At 43.9% G+C, this 21,580-nt stretch overlaps 1 protein-coding gene and 1 long non-coding RNA gene across 3 annotated transcripts in view; one reads left to right on the top strand and one right to left on the bottom strand.

The window, feature by feature from the left end:
* Positions 1 to 9,647, top strand: part of TAB1 (TGF-beta activated kinase 1 (MAP3K7) binding protein 1) — a 55,665-nt gene extending 46,018 nt beyond the window's left edge. Inside the window, exons 8-12 of one of the 2 annotated variants that reach the window (XR_014454362.1) lie at positions 917 to 1,061; positions 1,169 to 1,391; positions 1,466 to 1,616; positions 7,664 to 8,177; positions 8,210 to 9,647. Coding sequence is in view for 1 of the 2 variants with exons in the window: in XM_083156510.1 (XP_083012636.1) it covers positions 917 to 1,061; positions 1,169 to 1,391; positions 1,466 to 1,616; positions 7,664 to 7,874 (730 nt within the window). In the remaining variant the exon portion in view is untranslated. Of the gene's footprint in view, positions 1 to 916; positions 1,062 to 1,168; positions 1,392 to 1,465; positions 1,617 to 7,663 lie in introns of both variants that reach the window. The other variant, XM_083156510.1, reaches the window with a different exon arrangement.
* Positions 3,150 to 21,580, bottom strand: part of LOC146026118 (uncharacterized) — a 68,553-nt gene continuing 50,122 nt past the window's right edge. The window contains exon 3 of the long non-coding RNA XR_014454363.1: positions 3,150 to 3,698. This is a non-coding gene — a long non-coding RNA (uncharacterized LOC146026118). The remainder of the gene's footprint in view (positions 3,699 to 21,580) is intronic.

Here is a 21,580-nt window from a genome sequence, read left to right as displayed (position 1 = left end):
GTGGTAACTCTTACTTTTTTTAAAGATATGTACGGTATGCAAGTTTGGGATGCATGGTTGTTTAGAACCTGGTTGGTGCCTTGCAGGTGACAGCCGAGGAATAAAATTAAGGCCTAATTTATTTCATGCTTGTTAGCTATCACCCCACCTGTGTCCTGTGGGAGTCACGTTCTTAAGGTGACTGCCAGATGACTGTGCCAATGTATCTTACTAATGGAACCATTCCTTTATGTACATCTGGGCAGCCTAAAGCCAAAGTCTCCTTCACACGCCACAGGCATGTGATACATGCCAGTTGTATAACCTTAGTTACAAGCACGTGGGCAGTATGACTGTCAAATCCCTGAGGGGCCCATGCATGTGTGTTTAGCAGCATTACACAAGGAGCTACATGTGTAATAGCCTAGGGAACCTGGAACCTTTAATCAAGCCCTGTGTATGCGGACACATGTATGCCAAACAGAACTGAAGAAAGATAAAATAGATCAAGAGTATACTGTACAGAGCAGCAAAATTAAAGTATACAAACTGATATTTACAGTATAAAGCATATTTCTTTTGTGTAATAATCACATAAATAATGATAAAAGCAACATTTTGGAAGTAAATAGCTACAATGGTACCGTAGTATGTGATATATTTATTTGACTAAAATATGTTAATTTATGCTGAGAAATTCTCATAAATTATATGTACTGTCACACAAAGGCTTTTATGATGTATGAGCCCATTGTGTGCACTTATTATTGCCCCTTTAACTGCTGTGCATTTTATCTACCATTTACAATTGCAGATTTGTTCTTACTTTCTTATATTGTCAGAATGTCGGGGGTCTTTTCAGTATTTCATTGAATATTCAAATTGTCACAAGCATGCAGTCGCATTCATACAATAATTGATGTACTTTGTTCTTCAGTGCATCCAAATCTAAACCAGTCACATCAGAGCCAGAAATTCATGGATGTCAGCCACTGGATGGAGTTACAGGTTTTCTGGTGCTTATGTCTGAGGGGCTGTACAAGGCACTGGAAGCGGCACACGGGCCTGGACAAGCCAATCAGGTGCTATTAATACAGCAGTTTCCTTTTGCGTTTACTCCAACACTGTATTTTCTTACGTCATTTGAAGTATATTGACTTGTCCATCATTCTTGAATTTCAATCCAAAGGAGATAGCAGCAATGATTGCAACAGAGTTTGCCAAGCAGGGCTCTCTGGATGATGTGGCACAAGCAGTGGTGGAAAGGGTCAAGAGGATTCATCATGACACTTTTGTCAGCGGTGGGGAACGTGCCAAGTTCTGCTCTAAACATGAGGACATGACCTTGCTTGTTCGGAATTTGGGGTACCCTTTGGAGGAGATTAATCCGCCTACGCTCACACCTACCCAGGGTTTGTGACCTTTTAGTATGGTTGGCAGATGTGTGATTTTAATGTTCTTTTTCTCACACAGTTGTATTTTTCAGGTGGTCGTATATATCCTGTGTCTGTGCCATATTCAAATGCGCAAAACACTAGTAAGACCAGTGTAACCCTGTCATTGGTGATGCCGTCACAGGGGACATTGGTGAATGGAACTCATAGCAGTTCAACTCTGGATGGGACAACGCCAACAATGTAAGTATCACTCATGTTTCGGCCCAAAATGAACAATCCCTTCTTGTTTGTTTCAAATTCTTTCTTTTGAGAGCTCACAGATGTAGACGAAAACAAAAACCGGTACTTGTTTCCTAGCACGGCGCCACTGATTTTGATTGTATTGATCGGGTCGTAAAAATCGTGTCCATCGCATCGCATGTGATGCGACCGACCCGATTTTTACATTGGAATCAATGTAAAATGGTCCCTGAGACCCGATTTTACATTGATTTCAATGTAAAAAGCCCCAAAACCCCCCATTTTAATAGCAAACCCCCCCTGATGGTTGAAATGGCCCCCCATTGTTAACGCCACCCCACTATTGACGCCAACCCAAAGCGTGGCGAGCGGCGGCGGTACGCATCCTCCGACCTTTTCATATCCCCACTATCCACGTCGGCGTGGACTTGATAATATATAGTGTGGCGAGCGCAGCGAGCCACCGAGCCCGAAGCGTGGCGAGCGGACGCGCATAACTTCACAGGTATCCGCGTCCCCTCGCGGGGCTCGCTGCGCTCGCCACACTATATAAAATCAACTCAACGCCGACGTGGATAGTGGGGGAATGAAAAGGTCGTAGGAGGTGTACCGCCGCCCCTCGCGGGCTCGCTATGCTCGCCACGCTTCAGGTTGGCGTCAATAGTGGGGTGGCGTTAACAATTGGGGGACATTAACCATACTTTCTAACCCTATACAATGAGAAATTGGCCATATTCGCCCATTTCCCATTGTTCCCAATGTAAAATCGGGTTGATCAACCCGATTTTAACTTTAAAAATAATTTAACATTATTCTCTATGGGAAAATCGGGTTGATCGCGTCGGTCGCATCGCGGCCCATTATAATGGGCCGTGATGGACCCGATCAACGCGATTTTCTTATTTAACATTATTTTCTATGGGAAAATCGCGTCGGTCGGGGCGCGGCCCATTATAATGGACCCGATGGACCCGATCAATGCGATTTTGTCTTTCACCGGCAAATACACTGGTGATTGACATAAAATCAGGTCCATCGCGTCGATCGCATGCCTTAAGTACCTTAAACTTAAGGCATGCGATCAACCCGACGGGCGCCGTGCTAGGAAACAAGTACCCAAAAACCTATCTTTTCATTTAATAATATTTACAAAAGGGAATTTCATGCAAAACTTCTAGGCATTTGTTTGAAACGATTGTGCTGCTCTTATCGATGGAGGATCACAGGTTTCTTTTACTCACTAAACTTGAACATGTCGTTCTTGCAAAGACTTTACCTGTGTGAGTCCCAGCAGGAAATCTATTTATAATGGCCCAATATTAACTTAGAATAATTATATAAAATTCTAAACAAGTAGTTGCACCTGGCACTGCCTGGGTCTGTGGGGTTTTTGTTTTTTTAGCACTCTACTCTCCCTCTTATCTCTTTGTGTGTGTTGTCGCCCCGGCGTCTCCCGTCTCTGTGTTGTTCTGCTGTTGAGCCCGATCACTACACGCAGGCATCTTTCAAATGGCCTGCCTCAGAGCTCCCATCTTGGGAGACCGCTTCTCTCTGGCATCCGCATGCACTGTACCATAGCAGTGATGATGAACTGAAAGTATAATGGTGTAGATTAGTTTGTTTTGGGAGAATGTTTATTGCAAAGAAGTTGAAAGCCAGCAAGCAGAAAAGAAACAATGAATTCTGTGTAACCTTGTATGATTCTATGGTTTATGTAAATGTATGTAAACCTGATGGTTAGCATATGTTTCTGATAGTGTGGTGCCCACACATGAGCAGGACCCATTTTGTGCATCTGCAGAATGGATCCAGTGTAGTCTCATGCAGTGTTCCATGAACCGCAGCCTGATTAACAGTCTGCAGGCATTTTGGGGGCAGGAACTGGTAGCGCTGAGAAGCATTCTTGAATACTGGGTCATGTTGCCCGGTTTTCTGGCAGTTTGAATGCCAGGGTGTGCATCTTCTGATGTAGATTTCTTCGCCCAAGCAGTGTAGACATCCCAGCCAAAATTCTGGGTATGACCCTGAGCTTGGAACCCTCTTCCAGTCCTGGACAGTTCCCTTTCACACCGCAGCTAAGACCTGGGTAGACACGAAGAGAAAATAATTTGTCCTTAATGTAGTGCACCTGGTATCTTAAAAATTAACTTTTATTTAATTACCATTAAAAGGCTGCGAAATATACCTAAAAGAACACATACAGAATGTAGTGATATTAAGACAAAACAGAGACAATGACAAGTGTTTAAAAGGATGAGGTGGCGGGCAGGTGGCACACTCTAATTACACTTTATTCATATAGTGGTAAATGTGATTCTTGGACCAGTATTGTCTTGATAAATTATCAAGTATTGATCTTTTTCAGTACTTTGATGTATTCTGTCCCACAATGTTAGCTTAATAGCATAGGGTTAATTTAATCACTTGTGATTCTAGAGAAAGATTTAAAACAATTTAGCTACAAGTTAGAGGCTGATTGACAGCCACAGTATTCTGTGTGCCCTGTTTGTTAACAGTAAATGGTTACAATAAGTAATAGTGTGCTGTTCTCTTCTATGTAGAGAGGCACATAGAAATATGGAGCAAACTGTATGCTATATGTGCGGCGCTGGAGATACAGATATCACGCCGGCTTTCTCTGCCCTGACAAGGGCTATGGAACACATAGCAAGCTGCATGCTGTGTGTGCAGCGTTTAGAGCCGTAGGTATCGCGTCCACTTATCACTTGCAGTTCTTAAGGCCCATACACACTGGACGACTTTGAGCTGAAAGTCGCTCAAAACAGCAGGTTTGAGCGGCTTTCAGCTCAAAGCCGCCCAGTGTGTATGGCCCGGCGATGAGCGGTGAGCACTGCTGCGTGCCCCAGCAGCATCGTCGGGAAAGCCGTTCATCTGCTGGTATTACCAGCAGATGAGTGGCATTCAGGACGGCTTTGCATAACGCTCTGTTATGCAGCGCCGTCCTCCCCCCTCCAGCGGTGCCGGGCAGGGGGAAAGCCGCTCAGTGTGTATGCACTGAGCGGCTTTCCCCGCAGCGATGATAGTGATCATCACTGTACATACACGCTGGGCATAGTCGCTTAGTGTGTATGGACCTTTAGAGAAAGTTCAAAGCATTTTTGCTCCAAATTTGAGACTAATTAACAGCCAAGGTATTTCGTCTACTCCGTTTTTTAACAAATGAATGATTGTTATGTAACCGTGTGCTGCTCTCTTCTATGCAGAGGGGCACGGTCCTATATTACATATGGAAATGAGTAAAGATGAGTATAATTAAGAGCAATGTAGAGAATTGTGACACTGTGGCGAGTATTCAATGATATATTTCTCCATGTGCAGCGAATCCTGTTTAAGATTCGCTGCACGTTCAGGAGGGCTGCAGCATTCGCTGCCAGCCCTCCCTGTCACCCTATTCAATGCAGCAGGGGCTCGCTGCCCCTGCTGGCGAATTTTAACCAGCAGGGAGCCGGGGGATGGAGGCAGGTAGGGAGATGTAAGCCTCCCTGCCTGCCCCAGAATTTGTGGGGGAGGGCTCCCAGGGCACAGGCAGCAGAGGCTGCCCTCCGGGAGGGGTAGGGAGCCGAGGCAGAGGTAGTGAGCCGCTCCTCTGGTCCCGCATGTGACAAGCCGGGACCAGAGTGAAGTGAATAAATAAATATTATGAGCGGCTCCCGGCCCCCTGCTGGCGAATGTGTAAAAAAAAAAAATTGTTTACAAAAATAAACATATATTCATGTGCTGCAAGCACATGAATAAAAATAGCATGCCCCTTCACAGAAAAAAAATCTGATTTTTTTTTAACCCAAAAAAAAATAAGCTTTTTTTTTTAAAAGATCACATTCCAGTTCACCTAAAAAATATGACAAATGTAAAACAGAATCATGGCGAAAATCAATGGAGAAAGCAGTTCTCCATTTGAGCATTGAATCCAAGTGAAAACCCCATTGAAATACACCAGCGAATTGCAGCGAGCATGAAACGGAGAACTGGCCGGCATTCGCTGTTCACTTTCGGTGAACAGTGAACATTGAATTGGGTGAATCATATTTTCTGTGAAAAAAAATTCACTGCAAGGAGTGAAAACAGCCCGATTCGCCGAAAAAACTGTGAATCGGGAGCATTGAATACTGGCCATAGTTTAATTACCCACACCATTTGGGCATGGGATGCCAATCAGGCTCATTTAAATATATATTATAATTTGCCCATACATTGCTAATTTATTTAGCATGAGGTATTATTATCACATTGAAAAATATATACAGCAATTCAAACACTACAATATGCGTGTGGTGCAGAAAATGCCAATAGCTTGTCAGTTTCCTCCACTATGTTAAACGTGGTTTAGACCGCACGTTAAATTGGATAGTGTGTAGGACTGCTACAACATTTGACCCGGAAATCTGACATCTATATGAAACTTTCTAATAGGAATACGGAGCGGGTTGTATGCTATGTATGCAGCGTTGGAAATACAGATATCGCGCCGGCTTTCTCTGCCCTGAAAAGGGCTGCAGAACACAGATCAAGATGCACGCTGTATGTACAGCGTTTAGCATCACAGGTATCGCGTCCACTTCCTCTGCCCTCATTGGGGCTATAGAATCACATGTAATCAGATCAAAAATTAGGTAAGGTCTACAATCTATCACATATAATATCTAATTCACTTTGGTGTGAGTTAGGCACACTGCCAGTGCCCCGCTAGTTTCGCAGGATAGCGTTTCCAAAGGCCAACCCAACCAGGAGATCAGCAGCGTTTAAATACCTTCATGGGTATTTTCTGTCCAATCTGCATTATCCTAGAATTATCCTAGAAGAAGTAAATTTTTGAGATACCAAGTGCACTACATTAAGAACAAATTATTTTCTCTTTGTGTGTATCTGCATTTCCATCAGGGGCGGGCTGGGCCGGGGGTCAGGGTGCCATGTGCCCCCCAGGCCGCTTACCCAATCACTGGCTGCGGGCCACGTTGGATCACCATCCTGGTGATCATGCACATTGTCCACCTCCTCCAGCCCTCTTGCACTGGCCGCGGCTTCCAGAACACAGCCGCGGCTACAGGAAAATGGCTGCCGGCCCCCTGCACTGAGGCCATTTTCCTGTAGCCGCGGCAGTGTTCTGGAAGCTGCGACTAGCGCAGGAGGGCTGTCGGTAGTAGCCTCACCAGACTGGGGTGTGGGCAGGAGGGGCATGTACTGTGCTCTCCCCCGCCCCCCCCCCCTCCCCCCAGTAGCAGCAGATGGAGAGACAGCAACAATGGTGAGTTGCTGGTGGGAAATTCTGGCACTGTGGGGGCATATGTGTATTTGGCACTGTGGGGGCATATGTGTCTGGCACTGTGGGGGCATATTTGTCTGGCACTGTGGGGGCATATGTGTATTTGGCACTGTGGGGGAAAATCTGGTACTGTGGACATCACATTGTGCGGTGTAATGGGCATCATGGTATGGGGCGTAATGGGCATTACGGTGTGGGGAGCATTGGGTAATTGCCATCACAGTATGGGGTGTAATGGGCATCAAGGTGTGTGGCATAATGTGTAATTAGCACGACAATGTGCAATCTGCAGGTACACAATACAATCATGGTACAGGCCACGCCCCCTATGATAGGCCACATGGCTAATTTTTCAGCGCGCACAAGCATTCCGTCTTCCAGAAAGTTGGGGGGGGGGGGGTATGGCCCAGTGCTCTGGACTTGCCCCCTAGGCTAAAAGTTGCCAGCCAGCCCCTGATTTCCATGTCCAGTAGTAGCACACCCTCATAACATACATATCTTAGCTATACTTAGACTGAGGGTCCTCATTCTTTACACTTGTCCTGTGTGACTGGCACCATACCCCCCTAAGACCTGGATATGTTTAGATGACCGAGTTACCTGTTCATGCTGTGCCTTAACCCAGGTCCTTCCTGTGCCCAACCATGCAAGCTACCTAAGCTCTGCACGCACACATTTTAATATTGTGTATTACCAATATTTTATTTTTCTTCTAACCACTATCTTTGCTGTTCATATCTTCCAACTTTGTATCATGTATATCTAGGCAATCACCTAGCGCAACTCTACAGTCTACCAACACTCATACTCAGAGCAGCAGCTCCAGCTCCGATGGTGGCCTCTTTCGCTCCCGTCCATCACAGTCCCTGCAGCCAGATGAGGATGGTCGCGTAGAACCTTACGTGGATTTCACAGAATTTTATCGTCTCTGGAACATGGAAAATGGTGATCTTGCAGCTCTAGTCCCTGCTCAATGAGCTGGGTAGTATACATAAGTTGTTTGTGCTTATAACTACCATTGACTGACTCTTTTTAAATAAAGTTGCAAAGAAAACATTTCAGTGAGCGACAAGCAAAGACAATTTATTCATCATGTTGCCTAAGAAATCACCTGCTCTGTTTAAACTTGCTGACAGCGAGCCAGTAGTATTTAAGGATGTGTATATCTGAACTGGTTCTCTTTTAAGCTGGCAAACTTTCGGTGGAGTACGTTATAAGGGATCCAGGAACTTTCTACAAATCCAAATGTAAGCAAGTGATACTGAATAGATAATACATTTGCAGAAGTCTTTTAACCTTTCCTGTCAGTAAGGCAAGAGGAAATGTTTGTTGTCATCTCTCTGAAACCATGCTGCAGTTACAGTAAGTGCACCTCTGCTTCGGGACTTTATGTGTCTGTGTCTGTCTGTTTTTTGAACTGAGACTCAAGGATGAGTAGTTTCAACTTCATTGTGTGATCATCCTCTCCCTGATTTACCTTGTGATCACTCTTGAATTCTGTTAATATTATTAGCTAAAACCCACACTGTCCCCACGTATATTTTTGGACATTTTCCTTTACCTAGTGGCGATAAATTGTATAATCTTGAACTTTTTCCTGAAGAACCCCTTAATGGCCAGTGTACCTTTTATAGATCATACCATTTATTAGGAACAAATGGCAACAATATTGAAAGATTAATTATTTCATTCAATAAAAAATATCCTCCTAATTATAATACTATTAAATAAATGTACATAATAGAATTAATGTTCACTTTAAAGTATACCAGAGTTATGGGGTCCATATTAAAGATTTCTTTTAACAGTGTTAATCTACCTATCTCGCTTGCTATCACTTCCCATTCCTTGTCCCTTGAGGTGCTCATACACAGTACAATTATTGTATACAATATCGCATCTCACTGCATTGCATAGGTTTTGCAATGCAATGAGATGAGATCTAGTACAAAAAGTATGTGCAGCATATACTTTTTGAACTGTGCGATGAGCTGTGTGACGGGAGTGCGCCTCTCATTGCACCCAGTAATTGTACAGTGTATGGGCACCTTTACTCTCTTGCACAATCCTTTTTCTTTCATGGTTTACATCTTTCACTCCTCCACTACTTGCTCACCCCTCCCTACATCTCTCTCTCTCTCTCTCTCTCTCTCTCTCTCTCTCTCTCGGAGATGTTTTAAAGCTTGAAGAGATATAAAGTGGAAAGTGAAAGTATCAACCAATCTGCATTTTTCAGGCTGTGGTCCTTTTTCATGTTTTTACACAACAGCTAATGTTCACGCAACAGAGTGACCCACATGTGCTGTGATCACAATGGGCAGGCATCAAGCTGCTGCTGCAATCTCACTCTCAATGTGGGTTTCATGAAAAAGTCACTGACAGAAAGTGACCACTTGGGGGTGTTAAAGTGGAGTGATTGGAGAAATGCAGGGGTGTCTTGGCAGTTTTCAGAGTGTTTGCCTCCAACTGTGAGCTTGTACGTGCAAAGCTTGGCACAGCTTGGCACCAGTGTCTCTACTACTGTGTTCAGTCAGACTCAATGTTCTTATTTTTGCGTATAAGCTGCAAATGTGTACACAATTACAATTACGTTTGCAATGGCTTCATTGTGCATCTCATTGTATTCCCCAGTGGCAGCTTTCCTTGCTAACATTAGCAGGTCCATAGTCTAGAAAATCACAATTGTATTTGCATGCAAAACTAAATTAGGCACTGTGGGGCAGATTTATTAAGCTCGGTGAAGTGATAAAGTGTTTTTTATCACCGGCCAATCAGCTCCTAACTGTGAAGTTACAGGCTTGGTTTGAAAAATGACAGGTAGAAGCTGATTGGCCGGTGATAAAAAAAAACCGGACACTTTATCACTTCACCAAGCTTAATAAATCTACCCCTTTATTTGGAAAATAACTCATTGGTTGGTGTTTTATCTCTGTCCACTTTCTCTACATTTTTTGATAAATTCCGCCCTATTTATTTAGCCAATAAAAGCAGACAGCACTCCAGGACTTTGAATTGGTGAAAAAATGGTATGAAATATTAAACGCTATTTTTTAAGTCTTGGAGTGCTGCTTGTTTTTGTTGCCTATATTGTATTTGGTGGGGGTCTCCTAGGAGGACACCTGAGACAATATTCAAGGCTCAACAGCCTGCAACGTTTCAGATTTTCTGATTGTTCCCTATCAACCTAAAAAGGTTTTTCTACCCTCTCTCTCTCTCTCTCTCTCTCTCCCCCCCCTCCCCTTCCCCACTACCCAGTGAGTTCCATTACTGACCTGCACTACAGCATACAGTATGTAACCATTGTATTGAGTTTATGTATATAAATGTATATTAATGACTCCTCAGCACAATGCCTGACCATGGCTTATGTACTAGTTGGCAGTAATGAACTAGTTAACGTTACATTCCAGTGAGCTCAAATTAGATCATGACTATTTATTGTTGTTGTTTTTTGGCTTGAATATTGAAGCGCTGCAGGCCAACATAAGCAAAGCCAAACCTATATTGTAGAAAGGTATAATCATTTTATCCCAACACCAGAATAAGAATTTCTAACTGGAGTGTTAGTTTTAGCTTGAAATACTTCACTGCAGTAGTGTGTGGTTACAGTAAACGGAGAGGTTTCTCTTGGAATGGACATTCTTGAAATCTTTTCAACTATTTCTCCACATTTGGCAGCAAATGTTTCAGTCTCATGCACTACTACAGTGATATTAAATGTCTGTTTAACATTACCATGACCTAGGTCTCCCATGTTGGATATAATGAAACATTAGATGTCACTGCATTTTTGCTTGCTCATAGTAAACCGGATACTGAATGACTGAACAGGCAAAGAATAAAGCCCTAAATTTAGACATTGTAATTAGAAGGAAATGTAATGCAAATAAGTACGTATCTCTCTTAAGTACATGTGCACAGGGAAATGGATATATATATATATATATATATGTATATACATGTATACAAACAAAAAAGTAATTGGTGTTTTTTTACGCTGCCTGTTTTTTTCTGTAAACACTGAATAAAGCCAACATATTTGTTTGATGTGTTGCATGTTCTTAAACTCTTTTGTGTTTGGGATTATTTTTGTATGTCCTTGGTCATGCCATGTTTCCCAATACTTCTACAGCAGGCATGTCCAAACGATGGCCCTCCAGCTGTTGTGAAACTACAAGTCCCCAAGTCCACAGTTTTGCTATTAGGAAATGCTAAAACTATGGCAAGGCATGCTGGGATGTGTAGTTTCACAACAACTGGAGCGCCACCGTTTGGACTGTTCTACAGTATGTGTTGTTTTATGGGGCAAATAATGGGTGAAAAATGCCTGAAAAGGCGAATGCAGGCCTTCGTCTCTCCAGTGCTCTTATATACAACTAATGACAGTAATGTGAATTAGTAAAAGTGAAAATTTAGGAAATAAAGAGTCCCAGTTATTGTAAATAGAGTTCTGGACTAGTATAGGATTCAATCAACAGAAATGTCCCGGTGATGTAAATGAGAATCCACTTGTGGTCCTTTCTCTACTCACTATATAATAAAAAGTTAAGTCAAGGTAACTGTGGTGGCTGGGGATGAAGCAGAAGGAGGGGCTCCACTGAATTCAGCTTGTGAGGTCGTGGTAATGTTATGAGCCTGAGGACAGCAAGATAAGTATCACTGCAATCTGGGCAGGTTCTAACCTAGAACAGCAGCGGCTAACAGCCTGTGTGCTGGAGATAAACATGCAGTACTTCCAGCATAAAGAGGTAATATACAGTAAGTAGAATAATCATAGTTTTTTAAACTTGGAAAGGCACAATGGAAACCCATCTGACTAGTTCTGCCTCTGTATTGGATGCTTCATCAAAGATTGCTGATGATTCTTTTTTTATACGTATTTTTCATTAGTTTGATTATTCCATTATACCTGTGTATTAAATGTTTTATCTTCTTTTTTTTTTTTATGTTTTTATTGAGCCTCAATAAAACAAAATACTAATACAGTACATCCAACAATGGATGGTGACATAGGAATAATGACAGTGAGGTTCAAATAACATTTTCAACATTTTCCTTAACAAATTTACTAAATAAATAAGGGAGCGAACTATCTCCCAATACAGTCGAGAAAATATAGATATATAGAATTCTATCGATGATTGTCGATAAATGGGTATAAGAGAATTTCTCTATACATTAAGCTCGACCTGAATATTCTATCAATACAATGATCTAAATAAGTAGTGTAAAATAAAATAAAATAACAACAAAACAAAGAAGAAGAGAAAGAAAAGCTTGGTCCTACACTAACATGGTAGATGACCAAGTAATTAATCATGAATCAAAGTACCTGCCCAACAGTCGACCCGGACTGCCGACCCATCCACGGAGAGATCCAGTCAGTATGTGAATAGTGAGGATAGAGAAGACAAATGGTATGGAATAGGAGGAGGGGTGGGGGGATGGAGTGAAAAATGAAGCATGGTTAAAATAGTGTTTAGGAACTGAATTATAGAGTGATAGGTGTAGCATTCTGTAAGAGTTGGAGGGAGTACCATGATGTATTTTGATAACCTGTTTGGTTCGAGAAGGTAGGGTCTGGATGAATCTATTCCAGCAGGCAAATAATTGTAGAAGTTCTTTGTGGAGTGAGGTCTCTAGCCAGTCCATGGTGAACAGGAAGAGGAGGCGTGAGGTCACTATGTCTAATGAAGGGGGTGAAAGCTGTATCCATTGCTGTAAGATGGCTTTTTTGCCTACCGCTGAGAGGAGCACAATCAATTTTTTATCATTTTTAGGGATATTAGTTTGGTCGGCAATATGTCCAAATATGGCCCTAGAGTCAGTGCAGCTAAAGGACGGTTTGAGTGAGTTTGTAGCGTAGTTATGTAGTATATGCCAAAAAGAATGTACCTGAGGGCATTGCCAGAGACAATGATATATATCAGCCTCTGGTGAATGGCATTTAAAACAATCCGACCTTTCTGCTGTGCCCATCAGATAGCAGCGTTTAGGTGAAAGATATGCTCTGTGGAAAATTTTATATAACATTTCTTGGTATGAGCTGGTTGGGATGAGTTTGAGATTTATTAAGAAAGTGTCTAAAATGGCTTCGGAGTCGAGAGAGGAGGATTGCGAAGCCCACTTAGTAAGTGCTGGGAGATCTTTATCAGGATCTAGTTCCGGGCGTATACGACCCTATATAGTGGAAATAGAATGTAAGTAAGTTTTATTTATATAGCGCACTTTCTTCAACAGGACTCAAGGCGCTTTACAGACATTAAAAATAACAATGCACATACTGCAATACAAAGGGTTATCAGTACAAGGAACAGGCAACAATGGCAGTACAGATGTACATCACACATACAGATATGCACAAGACGCATTCTAATAAGGGACATGAACATGGGGAACATATTTACCGAGCTGTGCAGTACCCAGGCAGCCATTCAGCGGCACCACATGGTGATTGCACCAGCCAGTACTGTACATATAGAACACAAAAGAACAGTACAGGGTACACAGAACTAGACATAACACAATTAAAGCACAATTCTTAGTACACAATACAGCTGAGATATAAGGTAGTGAATGAGAATAGATGCAGGTATAGATTGTAGATGAGTAAGAGAGCTGTAGTTGAAATACAAGAAGAGTGCAGTGAGAACAGGAGGGAGAAGGGCCCTGCTCTAAGGAGCTTACAATCTAGAGGGAGGGGGATACAGACAGGTGACTTCTTGCCTCAGGTAAGGAGACCTGAGGCAAGAAGTAAGCATGGCAGGGATGGTCAGGACAAGAGGCAGCAGGTAAAGAGAATGTACAAAGTAGTCCTCTCTCTCCTATCCTCTTCCTAAAATGTGTTTTAGTGCGAATTACCGAGTTTAATGGATTCGTGGTAAGGATCGTTTGAAGGTAGTGGATAGCTTGGATATAGAGGAATGCATGGTTAGGTAGGAGATTGAACCGTTGCATCGCCTCCTCGAATGTAAGTGGGGTGTTAGAGGTGTAAAGCAAATGTCTTAAACATGAAATTCCAAAGGACCGCCACATCGTGAAAGGTGATCCAGCTTCCCCCCCCCCCCCCCCCCCTGAAACTCCAGGTTTCCGTTCAAAGGGAGGGACAGGGAATAAAAATGTTGTAGGCCTAAAGATTTTCTTGTAACAGAATTATAGGGTTGCCCTTCACCTCAGAAAAGCGCTAGAAAAATGAACGTCACTCCCCAGTTTATATGGACACAACCGGATTCGGATCTTCTGGGGTAGTGCTTGTAGAATATGAAAAACAAAAAACACAGAAGAGCTTCGCCCTCGTATAATACTGCTAGTTCAAACAATACTGTGCAAACGTTTAGGTTTATTGTGTAGGGATATTCAAAATGAAGTCGGGGATTCCCCCTTTCCAGGTACTCTTTTCTAACTTGAATATAGCTTATCATATATGATGTTGGATCCTCTCCTTCCGTCTAATAACAGAATTCCACCATGGCAAGAGTAGAAAACAGATCCTCGGTTGCTGGGCAGTGGGCAGAACTCTTAGAGGGTGACTTCAGAGTTTTGCCCACTGCCCAGCAACCGAGGATCTGTTTTCTACTCTTGCCGTGGTGGAATTCTGTTATTAGACGTAAGGAGAGGATCCAACATCATATATGATACGCTATATTCAAGTTAGAAAAGAGTGAGTACCGGAAGTACCCTCGATCTCGTCTTCTCTCGCTCTTGTTCCCTTACTGACTACACTATCTCAGCTTTTCCTCTTTCTGACCATCACCTCATCTCCTTCTCCCTCACTGCTTCCCCCTCTCCCACCCCCCCTCCCAAGCGCATTGTCTCACGGCATAACGTCAACACACTTGATCTTGCTGCCTTCTCAAACATGCTGTGTCCTCTTCTCGCCCCAATCGCCCTCATGTCCTGCCCGAACCTCGCTGCCTCCTTCTATAATGACACCCTATCTTCGGCATTGGACTCTGCCTGCCCTCCCTCCTCTATCCCCCTTCGATGCTCCAACCCCCAACCGTGGCACTCACCTATCACCCGATTCCTTAAAAAGTGCTCTCGCACTGCTGAGCGCTTCTGGAAGAAATCACGCTCCCTTGCGGATTATCTCCATTTCAAATTCATTCTTTCCTCCTTCAGCTCTGCCCTTGCTCTGGCCAAGGAATCCTACTTTAAGTCCCTCATCCTTTCCCAATCATCCAATCCCCGCAGGCTCTTCGCCACCTTCAAATCCTTGCTCACCCCCCCTCCTCCAGCTCTTCCGTCCTCCATCGTAGCCGCTGATTTTGCTACCTACTTTTCAACCAAAATCTCCTCTCTCAGGACTGCCATCACTGCTGCCATGACCTCACCCTCTCCCTCCTCCCCTCCTACATCTCCACTCCCCTCCTTCCAACCCCTGTCCTCATTTTACCCCACCACTGCTGCTGAAGTCCACTCTATCCTTCAATCCGCTTCTCCCTCCACCTGCCCGCTCGATCCTATCCCCTCCAATATTATCCGTCGTCTCAGTCCATCAGTCTGCTCTCACCTGGCTCACCTCTTTAATCTTTCCCTATCCTCTGGGATCTTCCCTTCCTCCTTCAAACACGCTCTTGTCTCCCCAATTCTCAAAAAAACAAATCTGGACCCCAACTCTCCATCCAACTACAGGCCCATCTCCCTCCTCCCTTTTGCCTCCAAACTCCTAGAACGTCTGACCTATAATCGTCTCCTAAGCCACCTTACTGGTAACTCCATTCTAGACCCCCTCCAATCCGGGTTCCGCCCTTTACATTCCACTGAAACTGCCCTGACCAAAGTCACTAACGATCTACTATCGGCTAAATCCAAAGGCCTCTTCTCTATCCTCATCCAGCTTGATCTGTCGGCTGCCTTTGACACTGTTGACCACCCTCTCCTGCTCAACACCCTCCGCTCCTTTGGCATCACTGGCACGGTCTTCTCCTGGTTCACCTCATACCTCTCCGATCGCTCCTTCTCCGTTTCCACTCCGAGCTCCTCCTCTCCTACTACCCCCCAGCCAGTCGGTGTTCCCCAAGGGTCAGTCCTTGGCCCTTTCCTCTTCTCCCTCTACACCACCTCTCTGGGAACCCTCATCAGCTCCTATGGTTTTCATTACCACCTTTATGCTGATGATACCCTAATCTATCTCTCCTCCCTCGACTTATCCCCATCACTCCTGTCCAAGGTCTCCGAATGCCTCACGGCCATCTCAGCCTGGATGACCCAACGCTTCCTGAAACTAAACATGGCTAAAACTGAACTTCTAATCTTCCATCCCCCGAACATCCCCTCTTCTCCCACTATCTCCATCAGCATTGGTGAAACCGAGATCACGTCCACCGACCAAACGCGCTGCCTCGGTGTCATCATTGACTCCTCCCTCTCTTTCACCCCCCACATTCATGCTCTCTCACAGTCTTGCCGCTTTCACCTACGCAACATCTCACGCATCAGACCATTACTCTCCACTGACGCGACCAAAATTCTCATTCACTCTCTTGTCATCTCCCGCCTTGACTACTGCAACATCCTTCTCTCTGGGCTACCTCTCACCCACCTCGCACCTCTCCAATCCATTCTTAACGCTGCTGCTAGGCTCATCTTCCTCTCCCGCCGCTCTACCTCCGCCTCCCCCCTCTGTTTATCTCTTCACTGGCTCCCCATTCCTTTCCGAGTTCTCTTTAAACTCCTCACCACCACCTACAAGGCTCTCTCCTCCTCCACAGCTCCCTACCTCCGTGTCCAAGATTTCTCTCGCGCTGCCCCCCTGCACTGGAACAACCTCCCGCCACCCATCAGGCTATTTGATTCCCTTTCCTCCTTCAAGCGCTCCCTCAAAACCCACTTTTTTCGACTAGCCTATCCCTCCTCCTAACCTCTTTTGATCCTCCTATCCTGCCTCCGTTCCTACTTATCCTATTGTATTTCGTTCGTCCACCCACCTATTTTTAGTATGTTAACTCTTATGAGCAGGGCCCTCCTTCCTCACGTACTCACCCTACCTCATTACCTCACCTGTGCTCCTGTCCTGTTCTTCCCTTCCTCTACTTCATCTTCAGTCTCCTTGACAATTTTGACACCTACTTTTGAACTGATGCTGATTTTAGTTCTACCAGCTATACCCCTATTTATACTGTATCTTTCAACACACCCTGTACGTTACCTTGTAATTTGTTTTTTTTTGTTTGCTATGTACGGCGCTGCGGACACTTTGCGGCGCCTTATAAATAAACGTACTACTACTACTGGAAAGGGGGAATCCCGACTTCATTTTGAATATCCCTACACAATAAGGATCTATACTGTGTCTGATGTGCTTTTCTATTTTCCAAAATAGTGTGAGTAGTTTGAGAGGGGGAATCCCCCAATAACATTATCCACACATATTATATGTTGAATACCTTAACGTTTGCACAGTATTGTTTGAAGTAGCAGTATTATACGAGGGCGAAGCTCTTCTGTGTTTTTTGTTTTTCAGATTCTACAAGCACACTACCCTAGAAGATCCGAATCCGGTTGTGTCCATATAAACGGGAGTGACGTTCATTTTTCTAGTGCTTTTCTGAGGTGGAGGGCAACCCTATATTCTGTTACATTCTATCTCTTTTTGGAGGTGTGGTGTTTCCTCCAAGCCCTTACCTGGAATTGCTGCTTGGTTGCGCAAAGAAGAATCTCACCAAACCTTTTACTTCACTAAAGATTTTCTTGCTCTTCTCCAGGCATTAATAGTAGAGGATAATAAGGGATTATCAAATTGAGGTGATTTTAATTGTGATGGGCGTGCATGCAGTAGAAAGCTAAGCGAAAGTGGGGCACATAACTGAGTCTAGAGCTGCGTCAGTGAAAATGGCAGTGCTATTAACCTAATCTACCGCAAAGCGGAGAATGCAGGCCAGATTATAGTACTTTATATTAGGCAAATTGACACCACCACGTTGGGTTGTCTGAATCAGTTTATAGAGGCTGATTCTAGGTCTAGGTTTGGAAAGTATAGAATGGAGTGAAGAAATATCACACTTAGAAAGCAGAACTGGAGTGATTTGCAGCACATAAAGCAACTTCAGAAAGCTGGCCATTTTAATTTCTTCCCAATAGATTTAGTGGCAGGTTCTGCCACAGATTAAGCTCTGTTTGAATCTTAAGGATCACCGGAGTAATGTTATACGTGTATATGTTATGAAAATGGGGTGGCAGAGCAATGCCCAGATATGTGATATAGGTGGGGCCCTATCTGAAAGGAAAAGGAGTGGTCCAATCTGATCTCACTTGACCATAGATGGCCAGAGCCTCTGACTTATTAAAGGTAATGGAAAAGCCGGCAAATGAGGATAAGCGTGTAATGATGTCTATGAGAAAGGGAACAGAGTGTTTTGGGTTGGACAAAAAGAGAAGGATGTCATCCGCAAAAGCGATAACCTTTAGTTCTCTACTACCTATTGTTATACCGGAAAGGTCGGGGGAGGAAATAATGTGCCTAATAAGTGGTTCAAGCCTCGTTCAAGACAAAAGAACGGAGAGGCAATGTCATTGACCATCACTGTTGGAGAAGTGTACATCGCCTGAACTAGCCCCCAGGAAAGGTCCACCAAAGAGCTGTCGAGAGAGCACATTATGAAAATGTGACCAGAAGATTTTATCGAAAGCCTTCTCTGCATCTAAATTAATAAGTATGTTATTATGGAGGCTGTGAAGATGGGTATGCGTTATTGCTGTAATGGCTGCGCGAACGCCCATCACCGACTGTCTTCCCTTCACAAAGCCTAACTGGGCAGGCGAGATCAGGCGAGGCAAACATTTTTGTAGACGGTTAGCCATTAATTTAGTTAATATTTTAAAGTCTTGGTTTAAGAGGGAGATTGGGCGATAGGAGCCCATTAAAGTAGGGTCTTTGCCTGGTTTCAATAGGACTATGATCCTAGCCTCATTAAATCTAAGGGGCATGTCTCCGGTTGATATTAGATGATTATATTATAATGTCAGAGTGGGTGCAATGTCTCCTTTCAATAATTTATAGAATTCTGCCCCAAAGCCATCTGGTCCAGGACTTTTGCCGTTGGGCAGGGATTTTAATGGTGTCTAAGACCTCCTCCTCTGTGACCGGACGATCTAATATCTCTCTCCTCCTGAGTCAATGTGGGTAGCTCGGTTGCTGCGAGGAATGCCTCACTCTCACGCGAGTCAGAGGGTTCCAGAGAGTAGAGGGAGCTATAGAAATTAGAAAATTCGCTGCATATGTCATTAGGATCAGTGAGAAGAGTGCTTGCATGATCAATGGCCTTGACCCATGTGCGGGAGCGAGGTCCCTTTATTAGGTTCGCTAAGAGTTTCCCTGACTTGTTGCCAAATCTATGTAATTTATTACGATAATAATCATGAGAGGATTGGGCCTGTTCAGTAAGGAAGGTGTCATATATCTGTTTTGCAGATAGATATTTCTCTCTATGGGTAGGGGTATAATTCCTCTTATAGGTGTTATAGGCCAAGGTCAGTGCAGTACTAAGGGTATTCTGCTGGGAGGTAAATTTTTTCAGTTTGGAATGGACATATGACATAATATGGCCCCTAAGGACTGCTTTGGAGGCATTCCAATATATAGAATGATTGCCAGCTTGAGCTGAATTATCAGTGACAAAATTAGACCAAGCATGTTTGAGGTGTAGGAGAAAATCCTCCGAGTGGAATAGATATGCAGGGAATCACAAGCATTTAGTAAATGTTTGAGGGAGATTTAGTTGTATGGTCAATAGTATAGGTGCATGATCAGATATTATAATGTTATGTATGGATGTGTGCGTGACCTTGGGAAGGAGGTAATCTGAGAGGAAAAGATAATCGATTCTGGAGTGTGTAGAGTGTGGGTGTGAATAAAACTAAAAGTCTTTCTGTAGAGGGTGAAATATGCGCCAGGGATCAGTAAGACCCAATTGAGAGCAGAAAGGGGAGAGGAGATTAGGAAGGTTTTGAGATCTACCAACACTCACCCCGGACCTGTCTATGGATGGGTCCACAACTGTGTTGAGGTCTATACCTAAAATGAGATGAGTGTGTCCCCAAGGCAGTATTTTCTGTAAAAGCATGGCAAAAAAAGAAGGGTCAGGATTAGTTGGAGCATATACATTGAGCATTGTATACTTAACGTTATCTATGAGTACATCTATGAGAATAAATCTACCCTCTGGGTCTAAAAACCATCTGGTGATGGAGTACTGGAGGTTTTTATTAAATAATATGGCGACCCCTCTAGTCTTATTAGTAAAGGAGGCCGAAATACATTCCCCCAGCCATGTGGCTTTAAGGGAGGGGTGAGAGCCCTCAACCCAATGGGTTTCCTGTAGGAAAACAATATAAGGATTCATACGATTAAGTTTGGATAGGACCTTTTTACGTTTAACCGGATGATTGAGGCCCTCGACGTTCCATGAGATGACATTAAAAGTGAGAAGTGAGGTGTCTTCTCTTACTGATTTAGAGGGGGGTAACTGACTGGACATATCAACCAATTCCCGCTGGGGGGATTATGTAATAGCTGTATATAATCAAAGAGAGGGGCCTCTCTCCATCCCAGCGATCAGGGAGGGGTGAACCCATAGTGGGGAGGGGGGGTCCGGCAAAGAAACGGTCAAGTACATAGAGCAACACTAAAATTAACAAATAGAACAATGAAACCATGAGTCGAAGCTTATCGGATACTTAGCGGCTAAGACAATACAACTATTCAGGGGAAAAAAAAACATTGCAACATATATTCAGCAAAAAACAAATGCAAGAGCAAACATTAGCAGGCCTCCAAGCGCCCAGGGACACCAGACACCACATTCAGGATTCAGGAATAGAGAAATGAGCCCTGGCTTTTGCGGGGTCTTCGAAAAAGAGTGTCTGGCCATCCCCAAACACACAAAGGCGAGCCGGGTAAAGCAATGAGAACTTAATTTTGGAATCAATAAGATGCTTGCATATAGGAGCAAAGTCCCTGCGTTTAGAAGCCACCAGATTAGAAAAGTCTTGGAAGATGAGAAGACGGTCACCCTTGTAAGTGATGCTGTCGGTTCTTCTGTAGTGTTCCAAGACTTTAACCTTGTCGGCGTAGTTGAGAATACGCATGATGACTGGGCGTGGTCTACCAGTAGGGTTAGGCCTGTCAGGGACGATTCTGTGTGCCCTCTCAATTGCCAGTGGTGATCCTTTGAGGTCCAACGCCAGCTGTTCTGGTAACCAGGAAGCCAGGAGATCCATGAGTTCATGACCCCGGATTGACTCCGGTATGCCCACCACCCGCAAATTATTATGACAATTACGATTTTCCAAATCGTCTAATTTCTCGGATAGGGCATGGATTTCCTTGGAATGCGATGCCACTGTGGTTTGTGCAGCTTGCAGGTCATCCTCGAGGAAGGGGATTCTCTGTTCTGCGGTGTCCAGGCGTTGTGAGTGCTGGGTGAGCTGGGCAAGGGTAGAATCTATAGAAGACTTGAGACCAGCTAGTTTCTCATCCAGCATTGGACCTATGACAGCGGCGATATCAGCTGGTTTCATTTTGGATGATCTGGGCTTATTTGTTGCCTTTCTTTTGTTTTGTGAGGTCATGTGGGTAACAGAATGATCAGAGCCAGAGGAATAACCACACTGGGAGTCAGTAGGTGGGGCCCGGGAGGATCCTGTAGAGGACATTGAGTGTGGTACTAAATATTTTTCCATA

This window comes from Crinia signifera, chromosome 8, assembly GCF_055691185.1.
Source record: "Crinia signifera chromosome 8, ASM5569118v1, whole genome shotgun sequence".
NCBI classification, from domain to species: Eukaryota; Metazoa; Chordata; class Amphibia; order Anura; family Myobatrachidae; genus Crinia; species Crinia signifera.
This window is presented reverse-complemented; position numbering and strand designations above follow the sequence as displayed.